At 42.5% G+C, this 22871-nt stretch overlaps 1 protein-coding gene across 14 annotated transcripts in view; it reads left to right on the top strand.

Moving 5' to 3' along the window:
* The window catches only part of heph (polypyrimidine tract-binding protein 1 heph), a 366198-nt gene that overhangs the window by 260644 nt on the left and 82683 nt on the right, over positions 1 to 22871 (top strand). For 13 of the 14 annotated variants that reach the window (XM_011646796.3, XM_089074312.1, XM_089074317.1 and 10 more), the window contains one exon: positions 11573 to 11722. In XM_011646796.3, the coding sequence (XP_011645098.1) occupies positions 11573 to 11722 (150 nt within the window). Of the gene's footprint in view, positions 1 to 4791; positions 5089 to 11572; positions 11723 to 22871 lie in introns of those variants that run through there. The other variant, XM_089074321.1, reaches the window with a different exon arrangement.

Below are 22871 nucleotides of genomic sequence, written 5' to 3'. Positions count from 1 at the left end.
AAAAAGAGAGAGGGGAGAGGAAGAGGAGAGAGAAACCGAGCGGCGAGATTGCAGATTGTCGAGAGGACGCGCAGAGGATTGGATCTCCCTCGGACGGCCAAGGGGATGGTGTCAGATCCGGGTGGATGGAGAGACGGCGACGTAATGCATATTGACGTTTTGCCGATAATTCCCGCGGCGTCCCGGCGCTAGGCGTCGAGCGAGGAAACTCCGGGTCTGCATAAGAGCGTTTTGTGCGCGAAGTCTGCGGATAGAATGCGTTTCCAGGATGAGGAAACGAGGGTGGGAAAATCGGGGAACTGGTCGGATGGTCAGAGGGGTAAGATGTTACAGATAACGGATACCGCTTTCTCGATCGAAGACTTCGGCGAGGATTGAAGGAACTCTATCTCCCCCTCCCCTTCTCTCTCTTTCTCTCTCTCTCTCTCTCTCTCTCTCTCTCGTGTTCATGATTTTCACTCGATTTTGTTATTTCGGATGATCGAAGTGGATTATCACAGCCACTGAATATACTTTAAAAGTCAATCGAGAGATTTGTATTTTTATAAATTGTTCCGCCGGTACACAAATTGTTCGAAGAGCCGATCGCGATTTTATACTCTGGGGATTTTTATTACACGAGTAATGCTCGATATATGCGCTCGTTCATGCGTCGCGTCCGCGACACAAGCACGGACAAGCACGGATATACTCTCCTATTTTTGTAGACACATATGTTTGTTTAACATTTAACAAAATACGTCCGACGCGTATTCATAAACACCGATGGGTCGCGACCAACCGCGTTGATCACCATCATCACGCTTGCTTGTTTTCGCGTTTCGTTGCGCGCGTGCGATTTCACCGCGGCACATCGGGCTGTGACAAATTTTTTTCTCTAACCACTTTGACGCTCGACGCGACCGGGGAAAAATTTCTAACGCTTGCGAGCGATATTATTTTTTTGCCTCCCCGACTATCGAGTTACTCGCTCTCGCATTGCAATTGTCGAAAACGCGAGAACGATTTTACACTCCTGGACGCTGTCGGGCGTGCAAATTATTCCCCGAATGCAACAACTTCGTACCGTGTAATCAAGCGAAAACGGATTACCGAACTATTTTCAGTTTGGAATCGTTCATCGAATATTACCGATGGTATTTTCTGACAAAAACTGATTCAAATACCCGAGTTAAAACATATACAAAGCAATCATTTCCGCAATCGTCATATTATATTATGCATTACGATTTTTCGCTATTTGAAATTAAATTTGTCCAAACCGTCCGATATCTTTTGCCGGTCAATAATTACAAAATAATTAGCTCACAAAATCATTAAATGAAATGTATTATTAAAAATTAATGTGGTAATGGCATGGAATGTATCGATAAAACAGACTAAATAAACGACGAAGAAGAATTTGCTGGTACGGTCCGAGTAAAAATGGATTTGACACGTGACCGCGGTGGAAAAAGAAATTAAAAATAATATCCATATCGTTTTTACTAAACGCGCAGCGCGTTCTCGACGCGTTCGGTCACGGTATTTGTAAAATTCACCGGACCGTATTTACCCGATCGGTTCCTCGATCGTTTCGCCAAAACAACCCTTTCATCCGTACAGCCCTCGGCATATGAAATTCGATCGAATTAATTAATCCGCGGTGGCGGCCGCCGTTACACTATATATTCGCCCGCTTTTGCACGACGAATTCGCTGCCAGTTAATTTTGCGTTCGTCACAGAGTGCGAGAGAAAGAGAGAGGGGGGGGGGGCTGATGAAGAAAGAAAGAAATCGCTGCCGGGGATTGGTATCGGGGGAGAGGGGGGAGAGGGGGGAGTTGTGAAAAGGCAGGATAGCGAAGAGCGCGATGTAGGAGAAAAAAGAGGGACAAGTGTCCTATCGAAATCGATACCGTGACTCGCCTTCATCAGAGCCAAACTCGCACGATGATTGGCGATCGCGAGGGCGCGGATGCGATCGGTTACTGCCGCTGGATGTTGCACGGGGGGAGGGGTTCTATGAGATTGCAGGGGCGAGGAAAAGGGATGAAAACGATCGTTTGTACAACTGTACGCGGGATCAGGTGGCGGTTGCCCGCGGCGCGGCGGGTCCACGCCAAGCCAAACAGAAAATAACTCATTATTGGCGTTAATTAATATCGAGAACGGACGCCCGCACGGGCGGCGTTCGCAACGTTGCTCCCTCACCTTAACCCTTTCGCTCCGACCCCTCCGGATTCATTCCTCATCGTTTCCTTTCGCTCTTTTTCGTTACGCTTTCCCGTTTTTCCGAACACCTCTTTGTTGCGTTGTTACCTCGTTTCGTTCTCTCGCTTGGTTTTTCTCATTCTTCTCTTTTCTTTTTTTTTTTCTTCTTTTTTCCCTTTTTTTTTATCGACACCGTCGCGTGATTGGGTTTGTTGTACCGGTTTGAGTCAGCCAGTCAACCCTTTGCCTTTCTTTCCGTTAATTTTTTTTTCGGGGCGGACGACCAATTAATCGAACCGAAGATTTTTCTTCCCGCAATCCTCCCGTCACTCTTTGAAAGTTCACGTCAATAATATCAACGATCGATGTTTCCGCGTTATTCGTATGGCTCTATTCGTATCCCTCTACCCTCGTATTCGGCGCATTTTTCTGGGTCGCCTGGAAAATGAGTTTAGTTCTCACGCCTGGAGCTCAATTCCAGCGCTAATTAATCTATTCGATAGCGAGAAAAAGCGAATCGATCGCTGATTCCGACGGTTTAAATTATGCACATTAAAATAAATTTTCGACCACTCGCTTTCATGAATTTTCAGTCACCGCATATTAAATCAGGAAAACGGAAATAAAAATTCTTGCTTCGTATTCTCGTTGCGCTATTTAATATTTTATATAATTCCACTCTTTTTACGATTCTAGTTTATGCATTATGCTATATATTCTATAAAATATTCTCTAGTATAATACATAAAATAATTTATGATGAAGAGCAGTTAAAGAAAAATTATGTGAGTGCAGTAAATGATGATTTATTTCGCAAACAATTTTTGGTAAACAAATATTTATAAATATTTGACAAGAGAAATGATTCGATTGCATGTTCGGCAAAGAATCCGCGATTAAAATTCAATGGGGCGTTTGGAAGAGCAGGATATCATAAAAGATTCGTCGCTAGAATCTACGTAGAGATGCACAAAGGCTCAACAACTCGGTAACGCGAATGCATCCCATTGTGAGAAGTGGGCGGGGTGGACGAGGGGGGAGGGGGGTTCTTTTCTGCGTCACGTGCAGTCCTCGAATGCACTCGGGTGCATCTGTCGCGATGCTTATCTCGGAGTTCCGCAAACGCTTCCGAGTGGCTTCCGAGGAAGGGAGTCCGGATTTTCCTACCGGGTGAGAGGATTGGAGGTGGAGGCTGAGACACGGCGTAGGAGGACCGTATAAGTTTTGGACCGGTGGCTGTGGGTGCCTACTTGGATTTCTAATGGAGATGCGACTGCCGCCGCCTGTTGCGTCCCTCGTCGTGGCACGTGCCGTCGAATCTAAGTGCATTTGCACCATTAGATCTCTCGCTGGAGAGTTGGAAAACGACGAGACGCCATTTTTGCGCCATAACGATGATCTCGAACGATGATCTCTTTGTTTCTACAAACGAAAATGGCAAATGTAGACGATCGAATTTACCGTTTATTTTCGTCAGAGTACGTTTGCATTGCACGACTGAGTGGACGGTTAGATTTAGAAAATACGTCTGTTAATATACGTAATGTCCACATTCGAGTGTACGGCGCATTAATTATACCAATCTACCAGCACGTTTTGACGTCATTAATCATCGATTGAGAATTCTAATTATATCAAATGAAAACAAATTTTGCTTCCCGTTGGCGCTAACACAAACCGGAGTGCTTTTTACGAGGTATCGGAATTTGCAAAGCCTACAGCCAGCGCATCTCCCCTCTCTTCATTTGCATGAAATAGAATTTTTAAACGGCCTTGCAGCTTTAAAGCTTCACTTTCGTTTCAAATCGAATAAGCGGAATTTTGACCTGAGACAAGACTAAAAACAAATTTTGCTTATCAGTCTGATTCTAATAAAACATTCTCATATGATTGATACCTTTGTTTATTACTTATTTTTTTATTGTTGCCAAAGTGTAAAAACGTACAAGATTGATCGAAAAAAAGTATCGGAGATGCGTGAAAATTTTAGAATATTCTACGTTTATATACAAAAAATTGCGAAAAAATATTAAAAAATGATGGCTAGTTTTTTAAACATTTTTAAACATTTTTAACCAGTTAGAGAGATTTAAAGAATAATTTAAAAAATAGAAAAAACTAGTTTATAACAATATCAAACTGTGCTATTATTACAAGATTAAAAAAAATAATTAAGTGTTGAAAAATTTGTACATAAAATATTTTGTATATTATATTTAATATATTTTATATCATTATTTATTATTCAGCTCATTTACCTTATATAGATTTATAATTTTCATTTTCTTAAACTTCTTGAAGCTACGGTTAAATCCAACATTTTTAACGGTAAATATGTATGTAAACAGTCTTCCGGCACTCGACATAAAAATAGAGAGAAAAATCAATTCATCGAAGCATATTTTTGTGAAATGGGCAATGTTTTCGAGATACTATGTATTACACACGTTCTATGTTTATATTGTATCTACATAGGCTGATGCGGCGTCACGTGACGTGCGCGTAGCTGCGCGAGGCGCGCCGAGGCGCACCGAATCGCGGCGGAGCCGGCCGAGCGCGGACGGCGAGATCGACCGGGCGATGCCGCAACACGTTGTTTCGTGGACACGTTCGCGCGCGACGGACGCCGCGCGTCGCGTCGTCGGCGTCGACGGCGACGCCGGGCCATGTTTCGGTTTGTCAATAAGAACCTCGTGGTCGGGAGTGCGGAAATGGCGGCGGTGGATCGCGTCGGCGTCGGCATCGGCGTCGTCGGGCAGCCGGTGCCCCTCGACGTCTACCGCGAGTCTCACCACCTGCTGGCGCTCGGCGGATCCGTAGGCATGCGCGGCAGCATCAAGCACGAAACGTGGGACAGGAGAGGTCCGCACCTGAGGATGCGCATGGATTTCCTTGATGTAAGTCCACCACGCTCGTGCGTCTCTACTCGGGGTCGCGCGTTTCGAAAATGTTTCTCTAGCCCGCGACCCCGTTCGTTCTTTCGCGCGAAATGCCCGGAGCAACATGGCGTCGGCTACCGATGACGCAAGCATGGCGATCACGTGGGAGTCCGGGGTTTAAATTCTGTATTGTTTTGATACGCGGAGTTTTAACTGTCGAATTTATTCGTTCGGTAATTCGTCAAACGAATATCCGATGCTCGATGTGAATTTTGCATTTTTTTTCATGAAAATGTTTATTTAACGTTTTACATTAAGCTTCGAAAGTTAGAATGTATTTGGCGCGAAAAATCGTGTCCTTTCTCCGCATATTCTCTCGGATGCGTTTCGTGATACGAAAACGATTTGGGTTTTTCGATAGTACTCTTTGCGTTTCACCAAGTGCTATTGCCGCAAATGCTGTAAACTGTATTTATTTATTTATGGAGAGATGAGTAGTTTACGAAATAACATTGCGCTGTATTCGACGAAAATGGCACGAAGTCTGTTTGCAACAGAAAAATTTTCTCGAATTTTCTTTTTGCAAAATATCGAACACGCATTGATTACGATCATGATTGCCATCTTTAAATTAGTGTTTTGCCAGAGATTGGTTTTTCAGCAAAAGAAAGGTAGAAAAATGAAGCCAATAATTTAATTCATTGCATATTTAACATTTTGTTAATGTTCTTTATTAAAATAAAATCTACTGCCAAAAATTCCTTCTAAATTGAAGAAAACAAAAATTATCTAGTTTTAAAAAAAGATTATTAAAATTCAGAATGATTAGCCGAAGATTATTTCCGTTTGCCGAAACATCGGAGATTCGTTCAAAAAAAACGGAAAGATACTCGTTATGATGTATCTATCTGTGTTTTTATATCGATCGAAGTCGTATTACGTATTTCAGAGAGATAAATTCGAAAGGAAAAATGCAGAGAATCGAGAAGATTGTTTCAAAATCGCTCTCGATCGAAGGGAATGCTTCTGTCCCTTCTTATCAATTACATCAAAGATTTACAGTCAGTTACGTGACATTCATCTTTGCTCAAAAAAAGTAGGGAAAATAACGAAAAGTCACGTGCTCCTTCACGGGCTTTCTCTCATTTTGGAAAGTACCACGAGGGCGAGCAAATGAGGCGAAAGCATTTGACCTTCCGTTACGAGATCGAAATCCCGTTTTTTCCCCTGCGTTTCCCTTACGCTTTATTTGACCGCTTTCTAATCTCGTGTATATCCAAAATGTGACTCTTGATGATTAATGTCGCGTTCAGGGATCGTGATCATTTTTATATCGTATACGTTTCTGATCGTGAGTCGAGCGCGTTCGCAAGGCTGAAAGAGCATCGCGAGTATCTCCCGTCTTCGTTTTATCGGGTCTCTCAGTTTCTGATCGTGAGAGTTCTCAGATCTCGCTTTATCGAAGGCAATTTGTATTATAGCCTGCGGCAAATAATTGGGACTTAATGCGTCGTTTATCTTACATGCTCGCGTTCGCCAATTATTAATGCAAGGCGCCGCGTAAACACAATGAACGCGATTGCGACGTACGGCTGTTGCGACCTTGAGACAGAAGCGCGAAGCTTTAGCGCGATTGATCTTACATTATATTGCAACTATGTAGAATACAGGTTGCGTTATGCCCGTGGAACACGAAAGCAAATTCTCGGTACTCTGCACGCGTCTCTGAAACCGCAATAGAAAAACGTGCGGTGTAAATTAGCTATTTATCGCGATTAGCCACTCGTGATGCTTTATCACGATACTTTGCAATGCTTTAAATATTTATTAGTTAACTACGTTGAATATTACGTACTTGTATTTTAATTATTACGGAAATGCCTCCAATTTATGTATATTCAAGTTTGTAAATGAATTTCTTTATATAAATCGTGATTTTTTTACAAAAATACATAACGTAAATACATAATTATTTTGCATCATAAAATAATCGGGGAAAAACTGGCGTTACAAGAGAAGGCATTTAGAACATGAGATTTTGTTACACACGTGATGTAATAACAGACCGCAATGTACTTATTTATTTTAGTTACTCCCTGTATCATGTATCATCACGCTATATGTAACGATTCGATGAACGATATTTTTCTAGACGTGTATCTGATATCTCTTGTGTGTATTGTAAGTGAAATAATTTAATTTTTACTCTGGATTTTCAGTTTTACTTTTCGTAGTGCTACGAACGATATTCTCGCGTTTAACAACAATTTATTACTACTATACTATTTTTAAATCCGCAAACAGTTGTTCAAGGCGAAAAGGAACAGTTCGAAGAGAGCAGAAAGATGGATCACGATTTATGGAGTGTTCACAAGATACGAATTTGAGTGGCACTCGCGGATATCGATATCCATTCGCCATTTTTCCCGTAACGATCGCTTTTAACGATCGACACGACTGCGTAATGGGCAGCATCCGCTGCTCTCATTTACAGACACCCTTAAAGCCGGCTGCGTTCGCTTAACGGCAGCGGCGCCGTAAAGATTATTGGCGTGTTAACTTCGCTTTTACACGCCTCACCTTTGGCATTTATAGAACGCGCGAGGGACGAGAGTTAACGATCACGTGTTTATCGTTCGCGCAAGACTTCCTACCGGCGCTTCACGCTCACTTCAGATGTAACTCCTTGTAATACACTACAAGGCGAAATCTACAATTACTACTGCTTCTTGCTTTACAGCGCCTTGAGCGCGCTGCTCGCATAGAATTTTATTAGCGGCAACACAGGCATGTGAATACCAAGACGCGTTTATTTCTCTAACAACGGCTATACAATTTTCACGTCTGAATAATGCAGGCGTGTTTTGAATTTGATGCCATAAAAGTTGGATTTAAATAATTTAAACATACAAGATAATCAAAGGCAGGATTTTTTTTCCGGGGAGGGGGAGGGGTATCAATTCTGTTAATACATAAACAGCAATTTTTTGCGCCAATGAATTGCTTTTTTGGATATTTTAAAGCTTAGAATATCTTCTCGTTTCTAATTTTGAAATAAAAAAATAAATCATAATTTTAATTTTTGGGATTTGAATTCCTTAAATCTTTCCTGGATACCCGATTTTAATTATATTAATAATAAAATTATGCATTCATAATGTTATTATTAATATAATTAAAATCGGGAATTAATTTAATATAAATCTTTAAATTAATCGCCGGTCTTTTATTCTCTTTTTTTCATATCAAAATTGCTATTGGAAATTTTTATCAAACTTATGTGGCATGTATGGTGACATGTAACATCGGAAAATATATGATCTCGTGTCAGACAAGAATGCACGTTATCGTGACCACGCAGCGGCGCATTTGTCAATAAATCAAATCGCAGGGTCATGTTCGACTTTTGGTGGTGCTCGTCGTCGTGACGCACGAGGCTCACATGGCCTATTTCCTACGGACGATTTTCCGCGAATTGCCTCTATTATGCCCAATTATCGGCTCTGACGAGAAAGGGCGATCGACGAGGCCTGTTCGAGACTGAGAACTTCATGTGATAACGAGAGAAAAGAGAAGCTCCGCAGTGAATCTCGGTCTTATTGATACTAAAATAGAAAAAAAAAAAATAATTCAGAAATGAAATTAAATTTTCGCATTGTTATTAGAACACCATTGTCACCTCAGAATGAAACTTGTATTACATAGTCAATGACTCGAGTCCTGGGATAAAGTTTTTCAACGTGGTCGAGCAAATGAGTAAGGCTCGAAGGGGAATGAGAACGCAAATCGCGCGTCTCACCCCACGTAGGGAATCAAAGTAGAGAACCTGGAAACGTGTCGTCCAGACATGAAGCTCGAGAGCTCGTGATGGTACAGATTCTCGAAGGCTATTTTCGACGGTGAATGAATGTCACTTGAAGCGAACCTTGTTTGCGCTACGGCAGCGTTTCTCCACCGCGTGATTTCCGCGCACTTTGCGAAGAAACACCGAGCAATTAGGACCCTTCTTCTGGATTCGACATCCACTTACGTCGTATCTCGACCTTTTCCGGAACGCTCGCGAAATTCTTCGCGTCGCTGTCACGCCTCCTTCAGACATCCTCACGTTTAGGGCCGATTCTTCCGACGTGCTTGTTCCAACCCCTACATTCTTTCTATTACGTCTGTTGTAACCAGTGTATTACAGCCGTGATTATGACGTAGAAAACAAGAGCCCTGCTGCTGATTGCTCCGTTATATTCTCCTTTGTTTTCTCGTTCGACGGAGGAATCTTCTGGAAGGGTCGATCGAGAAAATCAGGAAATTATTACCTCGCGTAGGATCAAGAGTGTACAAGATGGGGTTGTTTTTTCGCGTGCTAATAATAGGGCTTCTAAGAGACAGCTTTCCAATTTCCGTAATTGCTTTTCTATTTATTTTACGTAACATTTACAAGATGTCGATAAATATTACATATTTATTGTTATTCTAAGAATTAAATTGCGGCTATTTCGTCGTGACTTTGACCTGTTGAGCTACAAACACTTTTCATAAGTAGCTATCGTCGGTCATCCTCGTCATGGAAGCCGCCTTATTACGACGTCGGCATACCGTCGCGATACGGCACGCCAACTTGCTTATAATCCGATTTCATTGTTGTCATCGTCGTCGTCGTCGTCGTCATTGCGGTAGTTCGTACAAGCGAAATTAAAGCGGCGACGGCGTGGCCGCGAAAAGGATGCCGGGAAAATTGGAGGAGAACGTAAAGGGATGTCGATGAGGGTTGATTTTTAATTCATTCGTGCAATCAAGTGCTGCCGGACCTCCCTTATATACTTGAGTTAATGCCGACCATCCCCCCCCCCGATGTTTATGAGAAGATAAATCGTTTAACTCTCACTGGATTTTTCTATTGAGTACTAGTTCAGACTAGAAATTCGTTCTACGTCGAAAATTCACAAATGATTGTCTAGATGAATATATTCTAGAATAATTAATTAATCATTGATTTTTTTTAAACAATGCTTTATTACTATTTTTATATAGTGCTGCATGTAATACGATTATATGCAATTTCATTTACAAATTGATTCGATCTATCAGGCAAAAATATTATAGTTTAAATATTTTCATTTATTATGTATACATTTCATCGTTGTGAAATATTTATATTTCTCCTGTATTATACATATAATCGCACTCGCTCGTGCGATTAATTGATCAATCAATTAATTAAATCATTTATCCGCTAATAACTTGTAATCCACGAAATGTTTTTAATTATCCGCCTCTGTTCTCCTCCTACTCTGTATCGATTGACACACTCAAACAAAAATATCCGCCACTCGTTCGAACTCCATTCCGGGAAACGTGAAAGAGGAAAGAGGAGATTAAGAATGGGGCACCTCTGAAATATCCATCTTCCTTAACTCGGTAAGAAGCGCGTTTTCCGATCAGTTAAGCTCGACTAAACCTCAGCGACGTTCCTAAGAGAGCCTCGGAACTAGGGGCTAGGAAAAGCGGTAAGGAAAAAGAAGGACTAGGAAAAACCGGCGGCAAAGCCGAGAGAGGTGGATGGATTTCGGAGAGTTCTTTCCGAAGCGAGGAGGAAGGGCGAAACGTCGTGCTCTCGAGTTCGACTAGATAGAGCCGTGATTGAAAACTCCGCCCCCGGCGACACGAGCTTCGACTTAAGTGTACGCACACATGTGCAACGACAAGTATTTGTACATACATATCTCGCACGTTCTTTGGCTTCCCGCCGCTGCATATGGAATAACATAAGCGACCGGGATTGCGAACTCGTCCGGGAATTCGATAAGTTTTTTATCTCTTTCTCTCTCTTTCTCTCTTTTGTGTGAATCCCAGGCGAAACTTTCGCCGGACGGGCTGACCATATTCGTCTATTTCTACTAGAATCGCGCATTCTTCAAATCTTGCATCATAAAGCGCGACATAACTCGTCTTTTTAAAATGGAAAATATTCTCCCTTTAATTAAATACCATCTTTTGAATTCTATGCATCGAATAGAACTCATAAATATATGTCATTTAGCCTGCGTCATGTTTATGATATTCATTTTTTAATATTACCGTAGTTATTAATAAACATTTTTATTAATTGTTGACTAGTTAGAGACTAGGGAAAAATTGTATTTCTTCGCTAAGATTTATTATTATTATCGAAGCGTAAAATGTATAATTTATAATTATCTTTGGTTGAAATATATACAGGTTAATGTTATAATCTGCGTGGAATGAGTTGTATAACTGTCATAAAATATGTATATAAAAGCGTCAACATTATATATATTTGGTTACTGAATCGTATTACACCGATATTAGGAGGGTAGTAACAAGATTATTTTCTTAGGTATTACATGATTCTAACATCTTTTCCTTATTTATGAGATCATTTATATCTTTTTTCCTTTCTGGACTATATATTTATGGCGAGCCAGACATTAAGTTCTCAGCTCATTTTATCCGACGACTCACTAGGGATTCATTCTTCTTGTTCCAGGTTAAGCTCGACAAGAGTCACAGCGGCAAACCTTCCAGAGTCATTCATATCAGGAACATACCTAACGAGGTGACAGAGGCAGAGATCATCCATCTGGGCCTGCCCTTCGGTCGTGTTACCAATGTACTCGTTCTCAAAGGCAAAAATCAGGTAAGCCCGAATTAATTACAGACGCTCACGCGATTTCTACCTACTTTGAATCGTTCGATAAGACGCGTAACGAAACACACCGAGAATCGTTACTTAGTGCCGATAGCACAGGCTAGAAATAATAGTAGAGAATTACGTGACGCACAACGACAGAGGAATAAAAATGGCGCGGAAGAATATCCCATTTACTCGGGTTGCTCGATCGAAAAGGAATCCTTTAGCGAACGACATCATCGTTTCGTGTAACGACGCCGTTTACACGTGCTCTGCGACATTGTACTCTTGCCAGACAGGACGGAGATGAGAGTGCCGCAGCAGCGCGTTCGAGAGGGAAAGAGAGAGAGAGAGAGAGAGAGAGAGAGAGAGAGAGAGAGAGAGAGAGAGAGAGAGAGAAAGGGAGATAGTTCGTGCCGCACGAATGACGCGTTTCGACTGCCGCGATGCGCATGGATAATCGTGCAATAGCGGAGACAATCGAATCGCCAATACGCGGTCAAGTCGAGTTGAGTTGGCGATCGTCCGTTTAAGCATTATTATCCATTATTACCCGCGCAACGCTCCGCTTTGCGCCGCGACAAAGGCGACCGTGCTCTCTACCCCGATGGAAACGCACGCAACCCTTCGGTATGCCGTCATCCTTGTCAACTCTGACCTACCCGGCGGCTCGCTCTTTCTACCGACGCTCGTTTGTGACGCTACACGCATCGTGAAGCTATTATTTCGTACGACGAGAGCCGGTTTATCGAGCAACGTTTCCCATCGACTAGTTTGTCCCGCTCTCGTGTTATTCTCTATAGACGTTGCGCTTAAATGCACTTGCGGACTTCTTTATTTCGATTGCAAGAAGGTAGCAAAATGATCACTTTCTCTCAGAATCCGTATCTCTGTTATTTGTTAAAGTTTTACAGCGTTTTCCTAAAATTTATATATATTACTTAATATCTTATTTTTTTCGATATAAACGTTTTCAAAATTTTATGTTCGTGCATAAAGAGAAATTTCCCATTAAGGGAGAAATAAATTGCCTTTCACGATTCAGTAGTTATGATCTGGTTTGTATAAATTTTAATGCTTCCCCTTTACCGCGCGTCATGGTTGGATCAAAACCGAATGGAATGGGAAATTCGGAGCAATTTTCTGGCATAACTATCGCAGCGGCGCGATCGAGTTTTACGTACGATACCAAACTATCCGCGATCTCTCCCGGAGTATGCTCAATTACGCACAAACGAGATTACGCGAGTGTGCGTGTGTCGTTCCGGTATGCGTGATCAAAATATCAATTCGCTTTGGCGGCGGATTAATTCCGCGCCCGCACGTGCGACAATACTTGGCCGGAAGGTTAACGTCGTCTCGTAAAGCTCTGCGGGTTTTGCAACGGGCGTCGTCGGCGACACGACGGCGTATTCAAATACCAATGCTCGTCCATCTCTCGACGCATCGTAACTTCACGCCCGTATGCGATGCAACCGCGATATGTAGTGGTCCCATAAATATATTCTGACGTTCCGCATTCTCTTATCTGCGCGTCTGCGATTGATTTTCTCACTGAAATGCAACATTATACCCCAAAATAAATTTTTATGAAAAGTTTGAAATAATAATATTGTTTATCGCTAAGACCCGCTAAGGTTGCATCAAACGTTATTTTAGCTTTAAGCGAGACTTAAATATGTATTTGTTTCTATCTTTCTTTCTAAATAAATAAAGATAGACACATATTTAAATTTTGTTTAAAGATAACATTGGTGCAATCGGAGAAATAACGTACAATTGATGATATAATGTTTTTATTTTAATGTTTTATATATAGATTGTATGATTGTACAATTTAAGTGATAAATATTTTAATATTTGTACTGTATCTGTATATTTGATGTATATTATATTTAAATATATTTTACTGGCATTAAATTTTTAATAAATTTAAGGACAATTTTGCACGAAAAAGATTTCGAGTGTAAATTTTTTTCATAAGTTACTTTCTATAGTGTTTTGCGTTCTATTCCTGTCATTCAAAAATAGAATTTCATATAAAAACGAAACGATGCACATCCAACGCACTGCCACAATGTCTGTACAAAATTCCGCAACTTCCAGTTGCAATGATTATTCTCAGCAACGTAAGCACGGATTGTAAAAATAGGCCAACAGCTCCATATTGTGTGTATACGTTGTACCAGATTTTGAACAATGTAGATAGTCGACCGAATAGTCTCTTCACGTTTCGAATGCGCCAAAAATTCAGATTCACGATTTTTGATACTTCATAAATTAATAACTATATCTCTCGGAATAACGTATATTTGAATACAGCAAAATCCATTTTTAATATTTCATCGTCATGCAAAAGCGGTATTAAAAAGCGGCGGATTTATATAGAAAAAGGTCTGTTTATAATTTAAACATTATATTTAGTAAATGTCGAGCGAAATTTGCAGAATATTTTATTAATTTTGCTGATAAACGATTACGTTTAAATAATACAGAATTATATTATCGTATCTTTTTTCAATCTCGCTTAACGTTTGTGCTCGTACCAGGTCGATCAATGATTCGCTCAAATTTACTGGCGGTGGACCGAAATCCGCTTTACCGTAAGTTATTCCGGGGATGTTTTTCATAGCGGTTCTTCGAGTTCGCGCAAAATTTTTCCGATGCGAATTAATGGCGAATCGTCTGAAATCGAGGGAGGGTCGAGCACGAGCGGCAAGGATGTGATTTGAGGGCGGACGGGCTTCGAAGGGGATTAAATTGGAACACCGAGTATTCATCATAGCTTACCGGGCAGGGAATATTTGAATAACTTGTAAATCCCTCGAACGCGTATTTGATGGCGCGTTTCGATTTTGAATTCTCCCACGGTTCGTTTTAGTCCTCCCTCGTGCCAATGTCTAACCATCTCTCTGTACTCCCAATTTGATCACATCCCGCTGACCTCCCCCCCCCTCCCCCTCCACCTCGCTATAAATATCGTTTTAGTCAAATGCTAGCTCATTACATCGATAAATGATCGTTATCTTTAATCTCGTCCTAAAAAACTTGTTGATTATTAATGAAATGAGTGGATCAATTCGAAATTTCGATTTGATACGATATTGTTCGGCGGAATTAAGATTTGTGTTGAAAAAAAAAAAACTTATTTTGGCGTATATTTTTACATATTTTATAAAAAAACATTCCCTTCCCAGTTTGAAACATTTGATGACACAACATTTTGATTCGTGTTGGTAATAAATAAAATTAATTTTATTAATTTAATTGCAATAATGGCATTACGATCGCATTGTTCTCGTTATTTCGATTGCGCTTCGAGAAATTTGAGTCCTTTGGGCATAAAATCAGAGATATATGCAATGCATGAACCTTTCATCGTTTGCATGTCGCTTCAAAGCGCATTGCCTAATCAGCGTGGTTAATTGCAGCGTGCGCTTTGCATGAGATACGCAATAGGCGAAGCGTCCTATTTGGAATCCATTAAATGATATAGCGCTATAAGCGGACATAGAACTTCTTCAAAGGAATATTTGCTCAACCGTCATTACATTATGCCAGTCTTGCAGGTTAATTTTCCGAGTATGTCTTCATTTTGCGAGCGACTCTTCAACAGAAATTGGATTATCTTGATATCGAATATATTTACCGTGCAAAAAATTATCGATCTTTCACGAGTTGCACGAGTAACATCAACGTCATCAACGTGACAGCCATCCCAAAAAAAGACGACCGATCTTTTTCATATTTTATCGCGTTTCACCTTCCGTTTGAAAACTTTATTCATAAAATATTTTACGCGCATAATTGACAAGGAATGACGAAGATTTTAGAGATTTTACGATTTGAAGATTATTTATCTCATTGTCAATGTCGCGCGATATCTTCGATATCTTCTCGTGCACAACTGCATGCGTATTACGCGTGCAGTTTTACGTACATCCCGCGCGTTGCGTGAGCGCCGCCACTAATGCGTATGTAATTTGCACGAGGGGTAAATCTCTTCATCTGGCTCAATGCGGCGAACCGGTGCATCGATGCATTACTTTAATCCCCTCCCGGTATAAACAGCGGGCCCGGCTCGATTCGCATTATCATACCTGTTGTGCGCCACCGTATTAGAGTTATCAGCGCGCGTATGCGTGGGGTATATGCACGCGCGAGCATTAAACGCACTCGCATAATCTCGCGGGGCGCGTCGACAAAGCCTTGCCGGTGATTCTCCGAAAGCCAGTCCGGTGACCCGGTGATTCCCGCAAATCCGAAAGAGAATGCGCTTTTATCTCCACGGCCACGTTATCGAGCGTTATTTTCGATCGTCGTACACGACCTCATATCGCCCTGCCGTTCGCACACACGAACGTGTCTCTCCTTCGTATCGACTGTACATTCCGCGTGGAATCTCATTTCACTCGAATCTCGAATTGAAACCTTTGCTTATTCTTATCTTATCGAATCTTCCTCTATCTATGTGTCATCCTACGAAGAAACGAGCGAGTTTCTGTATACGTCGTGGAGAGGCATTTATTTAAATTGCAATCTCCCAATAATTCGTAAATGAAGTTCAATTTCGCTAAAGAGCAACAATCTGGACAATACGATTTACCATCACGTAACCATCACGAGCAGGAATTACAATCGTAATAATCAGGAAATTATGGACAACAGTTACAACCATTAGCCGCAGCTGAGAAGCTTTCCCAGTCGGAATTACAGCAAATCGCAGACACGCTCTGTGTTTCGCAAATGCAATTTCCCGACTACCGACGGCCCTCGGCCGTTCAGGAATCGCGCGATTTCGCCCTACCCATCCGTTTTCGACGGCGCGTCCGCCCGCGGCGGCCAAGACAATCCCTAAGTAACTCGATCAAGTGGGGAAACTCGCGTTATTATCGTACGCTCGGGCTTAAGCTTCCCAATTACACGCAAACAAACGGCGCGGCACGACGAGGGGAACGCGACCGGAGATGACGATGAGAGGGACGAGGAAAAGCGCATGTGCATTACGCCGCGGTAGTAAATCGAGTTTCACGATGAACCGTCGTTCCCGAGCCGGGCTGACCCCCGCGGGCACTTTTGCCCCGTGTTTGCTTTGATTCGAAGTTTCCAGTTAAGTTGGTTACCGGAACGGGCTCTTTGTCCGATCCCGCAAACTCCCGCGCCGACGTCCCTCTTGTTTCCCGCTTGCGGATTTTCCGCGCCGTTCGACGCGAACACGCGTATCGAACCGGCGAGATTTATCCCGAGGCTTGAACGAAGAAAGTGTGTGCCTATCGCCCGCAGGAAGTCGGGAAAATTTCATCGCGTTCGCCCGTCACCGTCCGCGTTATAAAAGTCCGCGCATTCGTTCCGTACAGTATGTATTTTTTAATTACGTGCAAAAAATTTTATAATAATAAAAATATTTTTGCGCCGCGAAAATAAATAAATATAGCAGGCCTTCGGATAGACGCGCGCAGATCGTCGGGAAACGGTCTACTTTATTTATCGATATCGAACAGAGCGTGGATTTCTTTTTCTGTTACGCCGGGAGTTTTTCCGCGCTGTTGATTCGCCATTAGGCCGTTCTCCCATCGAAAAATTTCACCGCGGGCTTCAACTTCGCGCAAATATCAGTCAGTTAGACACGCGTTCGTCGAGTTTGATTTTTCTGTTTCTCTTCGTTTTAATTAACGGGCGAGCGTCCGTAGGGGCCGCGCCTCTCTCATGTCGGATATCCGGTGTGGGGCGCGGCCTCTGAGAAGGCAAAAAAAAAAAAAGAAAAGGAAAACAACTATCGATCAACTATCCCCGGCATTAGAAATGTATTTCTGCCGCGCTTTGTTTAATCCTCGAACGCTGTCGGCGAGCTTTTCATTCGCCGCCGCCGCCGCCGCCGCCGCCGCTGCCGCTATGTTTGCTCGGTCTCCGCCCGTAGGCGGCCTCCGACTTTCGCGCGGTGTTCGATCTACAAAAGCGACGGATCTGCCTGCAGAGAGTATCCAAATACGAGCGTTAGCGTTTGTTATACCGGAACCTCCTAGGATTTCAGTGACGCGCGCGTCCCGCCAGATCTCCTTTTAATCCTCGACGAACGCGGCCCTCGACACACGACGGACGCATCATCCCGCCTGAGTTTCTCAGACTCGATTGTTATCTTTGTCCGTCAGAATCGCGTGAAATTCGATGTACTTGGCGTAGACGATGGTGGCACTGTCGAGAAAAATTGGAGAAAAACAAATGTCCAACCGCTGATCGCGATCTGGCGCTATTAATGCGCTTGATTTTTACGACCTTACCGCCATGTAGGTCACTATTCATTTATAAACATCGATATGAGATCGTTATCCGTAGCGTAAATAAATGATGAGATATGAAAACGTACGGCGGCATTCAACACTTTTGGTATCGGCACGTGTACCACTGAGTATTCGTAACCCGATTCTCTGCCGAGTCCCTGTTTGTCTTTCATCTCGAATCTCATTTCGTGTATGAGAAAAATAGCCGCGAGGTGCCACTTTCAGAGACATCAGTCGCGATCTCTCGTAATTTAATTAAGAAGGAGACAGAACGAGGAAGCGCGAAATCTCTTCGACTCTCATATGATTAATGCGACTTAAAAATTTTTAACTAATTAATTATGGCCGAATGACTGTTAAGAGGAGCGCAGGTTTGCACACATTCGAGAAAGATCAAGAGGAAAGAATAACTGTAATAAAAATCAAAATACTATGAGCTATGGACGAACAGAAATAATAATTTATGAATATTTATGTACATACAAGTATTTGACATTTAATTTAATTCAATTAAAATTAGATTTCAATATTAGTAACATTGTCACCGGAAATAATGCCATGCCGAAAGTAAAGGAGGATAGATGAAAAAAGGAAATCAGTCGCTTTGGTTTTGCTTTGTGTGCAAACATATTCATCCCTAATTATGCATTTCGTTCGTTTCTCCTTCTGTATTCGCGATAATTTTTTTTTCCTTTATTCGAGTCTAATTAACGATACTTTCTCGCTCATTGATTAATTGACAATGACTCTGTGTCCTCGAAAAAAAGGCGGGATGATGATATACGGGAAATTAACAAATCGCGAAAACGATTGATTTTCTCGCGAGTTGACAAATTAACTTTGACTTTTAGTGCTAATTCGCTGATTCGAAAAGAATTCCAGTGTCAAAGGGTAGGCAATGAAATATCTCGTTAGCGAATTTCAGTTGGTCGGAAGCTTCTCGCGATTGTCGAAACCGCATCGGGAGCTCCGCAAGGAGACGCGTTTGAATATCCGACTACGAGCGTCGCTCGTGCGTTACGCGACACGCGCGTATTTAGACTGAAATGAAATTTCCATTATGCAAATGCGCGGATGCATGGAGGAGTGCGTGGCCGTTCGCGGGGCTGTACTATCGATTCGCTCGCTTGCGGCATCGCGTGCAACGCACTCGTTTGTCTAAATACGGTCTGCCGTCTCCTCGAAACTCGACCCACTTTTTGCATCCGCCAATGACATTTTGATACGCTTGCTTTTTGTGCATGACGAATCGTCTCTCCTCTCGCTAATAAATAATAATCTCGCTTCCATGCCGGCGAAAATCCATGTCGTCTGCTGCTTAAGAATAAACCCAAGAAAAATCCAGGGGAACGTTGGAAACGATGAGAATAGAAAGGGGGGGGGGAGAGAGAGAGAGAGAGAGAGAGAGAGAGAGAGAGAGAGAGAGCAAGCATATCTTTTTAAATCCAAATAATTCAATTTTTCTTGATTACAACGTGAAATGTAGATCAGGCGAACGTAGTTGAAACGTTAGCATGTAAAAAGAAAACTTGGAGATTAAAAATTTATAATTCGATTCGACTATACTGCATATCGTGTATTCTATGAAGATGAAGTATAACGTAATTGAAATTTTAATTTTCAAACACGCAGATATCACTATCCCCTTCGGAGAGATTCCAATTATATGACATATAATAATAGATCTGTACATGATATATAATTTGCCACGTGCTTATTTCTTGTGTATCTTTTTTCAAAAACGAGAAAAATATCTCGCGAAAAGACTCGAGGGCGCGGCTTGCCCCTATTTTGCAAGCATGCGTACATCTTGCAGAATTTTACACAGGCTAAGAGAGAAGCTGAAGTAACGGCACGATATCAGAAGCCTTGAGGCAAGAGGACGGAAGGAAAAAAGTCTCAGCTCGTCGAGCTGATAGAAAACGCAGCAGCGACAACGGTTTTTATCCACTCGCATCTATCATAGAAAATTATTTGTATTGTGTTAACTTTGTCATTCTTGTTATCACTTTGATAAATTATCATCAGGACTTCTTCATCCATTCATAATTCAGTTTTACGTTTTTATCGATGGCGTGATGTGGCATTAACGACATTGTGATATTAAAATAATATATTTTCATGTAGCATTTGGCCTCCCGTAAAATTTGCAAAGGATATACAAAATTGGACATGGAGTTCAAATTAAATTGATATTGATCTATTTATTTTTGAACCCATAGCTTCTATTACGCGTATTCTCGTACTTAAGTAAATTATTCCGCTCGTATCTACGACGGGGATTTGCCTTCCGAAATAATTGGCCGAATATCTGCCGCAGCCGCGATCGAACTCTCGTTTAATCTCGTGATTTCGTTAGCGATTGCGCATTTTAATTCGTGCCCGCGCGATTGCCATTTTTCCTGAACATCCAATTTGCGCGAAACGTTAATCTCGTTTCCTCGTTAATACGTCTCACGGTCCTCTCCCCCCCCTCCCGCCCCGGCGTGTTACGGGCGAGAGATAGAAATTCATCCCGCGTACGTGTGCAGCATCCTTTAAAGTTTACGACGGCCGGCGGACGTATGTCGGCGAGTGAAAAGCTCGACCCTAATCGGTCGCAAGCGCGTCGACAGACGGCGACTGCAATAGCGTGACGAGATAACCACCGTTCCACGACGCGTCTCCCTCCCCTCCCCCTTTTTTTATGTGCTGCACAGGCTGCAATTGTGAGCTTCTTCCGCGCGTGGCTCCTCGATGTCGTCGTAATTCTTCATTACGGAGATAATGACGCGTTAGCGTTGCGGGCACCGCAACGTAATACGATGTTTACGAATTTTAATTACATATTATAGAGACACATCGCCAAGAACGTGGCGTGGAAACGTCGTTAGTCACGGTATTCGATTATGTCGCGGCGTCACACTGATTTTTCTTGAAAATTATCCCCGACAAGTGCGCGATGTACTTACTCCGAGCTTAACGACGACGACGACGACGACGACGACGACGACGACGACGACGACGACGACGACGCGCTCGTGACGAAATAATAAAATAGTATTCACGGCACGGATATGGCGTTGGCAGTATTCCTTTCTTCTGTAACGTCCGTTCCATTTATGTTTCACTGTTTTTACAACCGTCTCTATTTTCCTCCGCGACCAATCGCACGTCGACGTAAGTCGACGTTAAGAACCTTTTCGGACCTGGCGCTGGCGCAAGAGCACGCGGAGTGCTGCGCGAAATTTTCGGACGGTTCTTTGCAGGGAGAAAGCTTTTTTAGGCCGCAGCTATTCGCGAATTCGGGAGGGCGACTCGGCCGAATCGTGAAACGCGGACGTTCGGAAACTTTCGACCGTCCACCGTGAACGTTGTATAGCTGCGGTATACGTTTAGAGAGAGTGGTCACGTCTCGAAACGGGTTAAAGACTTTTACGACCGGCCGCTGGAAACACATTTCGTTGCCGTTCCGTTCTATGGTCGGGTTCTCGGTTCGCTTCAGACGCCCCGCGAGACAGCCTCGTTCCGTGACGGAATTGCGGGCGAGAGCACTCGCGCATTCTTTTTATGACTGCAAATGACGTAAAAAAAGAAGGGGGAGAGGGGGGGGGAGAGAGAAACGAATGCGACAGTTAACGAAGTCGCGTGTGCTTTTGCTTCGTTGCCGGCGGAAGTTTGTGCGTTACGCGTACGCATGTTGCGATAATCCGCTGTTAATCGCAGTTTCACAAACGCGTGAAAAAAATAAATAGACATTTTGGAATAGAATGACGTGATTGTACGTATAACGTGTTTTATACGATGCGCTTTACATCTGTGAATTAGGATAATTGCGATAAGTACTGCACGCAGTAATTGAGAATTAATGTAAGTTTGTCTTTAGTTTCTCTCTCGTGGGAAAAAGAGAAAAGTATGGCGAATATTTTTTAGGGGTAATCGCATGATCCAAAGTAATTACAGCAATTAATTTCGCAAATTATTTTTTTTTTTTTTAAACGTAAACTTTGAGTAAAACGATACATATTAGGATAATTATCCTGAAGAGCAGTCGCTATTGTGCGTCTCACTTACATTTAAAGCGCTTGATAAAAATATCACCAACGGACGTTGAAAAATACTCGTCGTAACTACGTTGTCGTGGTAAATAGTGGAGCGAAATAAGAAAAACGGCGTGGAAATATGACGCGATGCATCCAGTCGGATACAACTGAAACTTCAGTCTCAAATTTTCAAACTGGAAATTTGTTGGCTACGTGCCGCCGTGAAGAAGCACCTCGGAGACTTAGGGAAATTAATTACTCAAGATGGGAGCGGAATTAATGATCTGAAGAAAAGAAAAACTGACGCAAAATTGCTTCGAGAATTCGAATTTATTCGGCTAATTAAGAACTTGTTCGTCCATAATTTTTAAATTTTCTTCTTTTACGTTACATTTTTCGCTTCAAACTCCCCGCCGCTGTCCTAAAGGCTCCCTCCGCTAAACGCGTGGAGGTACATCGAATGTTTTTGGAGGCAGCTAAACGCTCAAAATAGAAGAAGCATCCTCGCTCTGTCCGGCGCGATACGGTCGATTTGCTTGGACGCGCAAGACCGATTAATAAATTGCTTCCGTTCAATTATAGGCCGTGATAAATCGAGCCGTCTACAGGTAGTCGCCTGGCTCGTCAGCGAGGAAATTGAGCGACGCTCTCTCTCTCTCTCTCTCTCACTTCTTCTCTTTCTCTCTCTTTCCCGCTTGCACGACACAGGCACGTACGTTCACATATACCTACGCACACGGGGAGTCTACGTCCTCGCAAAGTTGGGAGGGAAAATTGAAAAGTTAATCCCGAGATTGACTCCTCCCGATCTCGGCGCGGATCGTTCGTGGATGTTTCCGCGGGAGTTAAACCGGG

Source organism: Pogonomyrmex barbatus, unplaced genomic scaffold (assembly GCF_055798465.1).
Source record: "Pogonomyrmex barbatus isolate J1 unplaced genomic scaffold, ASM5579846v1 scaffold17, whole genome shotgun sequence".
NCBI classification, from domain to species: Eukaryota; Metazoa; Arthropoda; class Insecta; order Hymenoptera; family Formicidae; genus Pogonomyrmex; species Pogonomyrmex barbatus.
The sequence above is the reverse complement of the archived record's forward strand: the minus strand, read 5'-3'. Positions and strand labels throughout refer to the sequence as shown.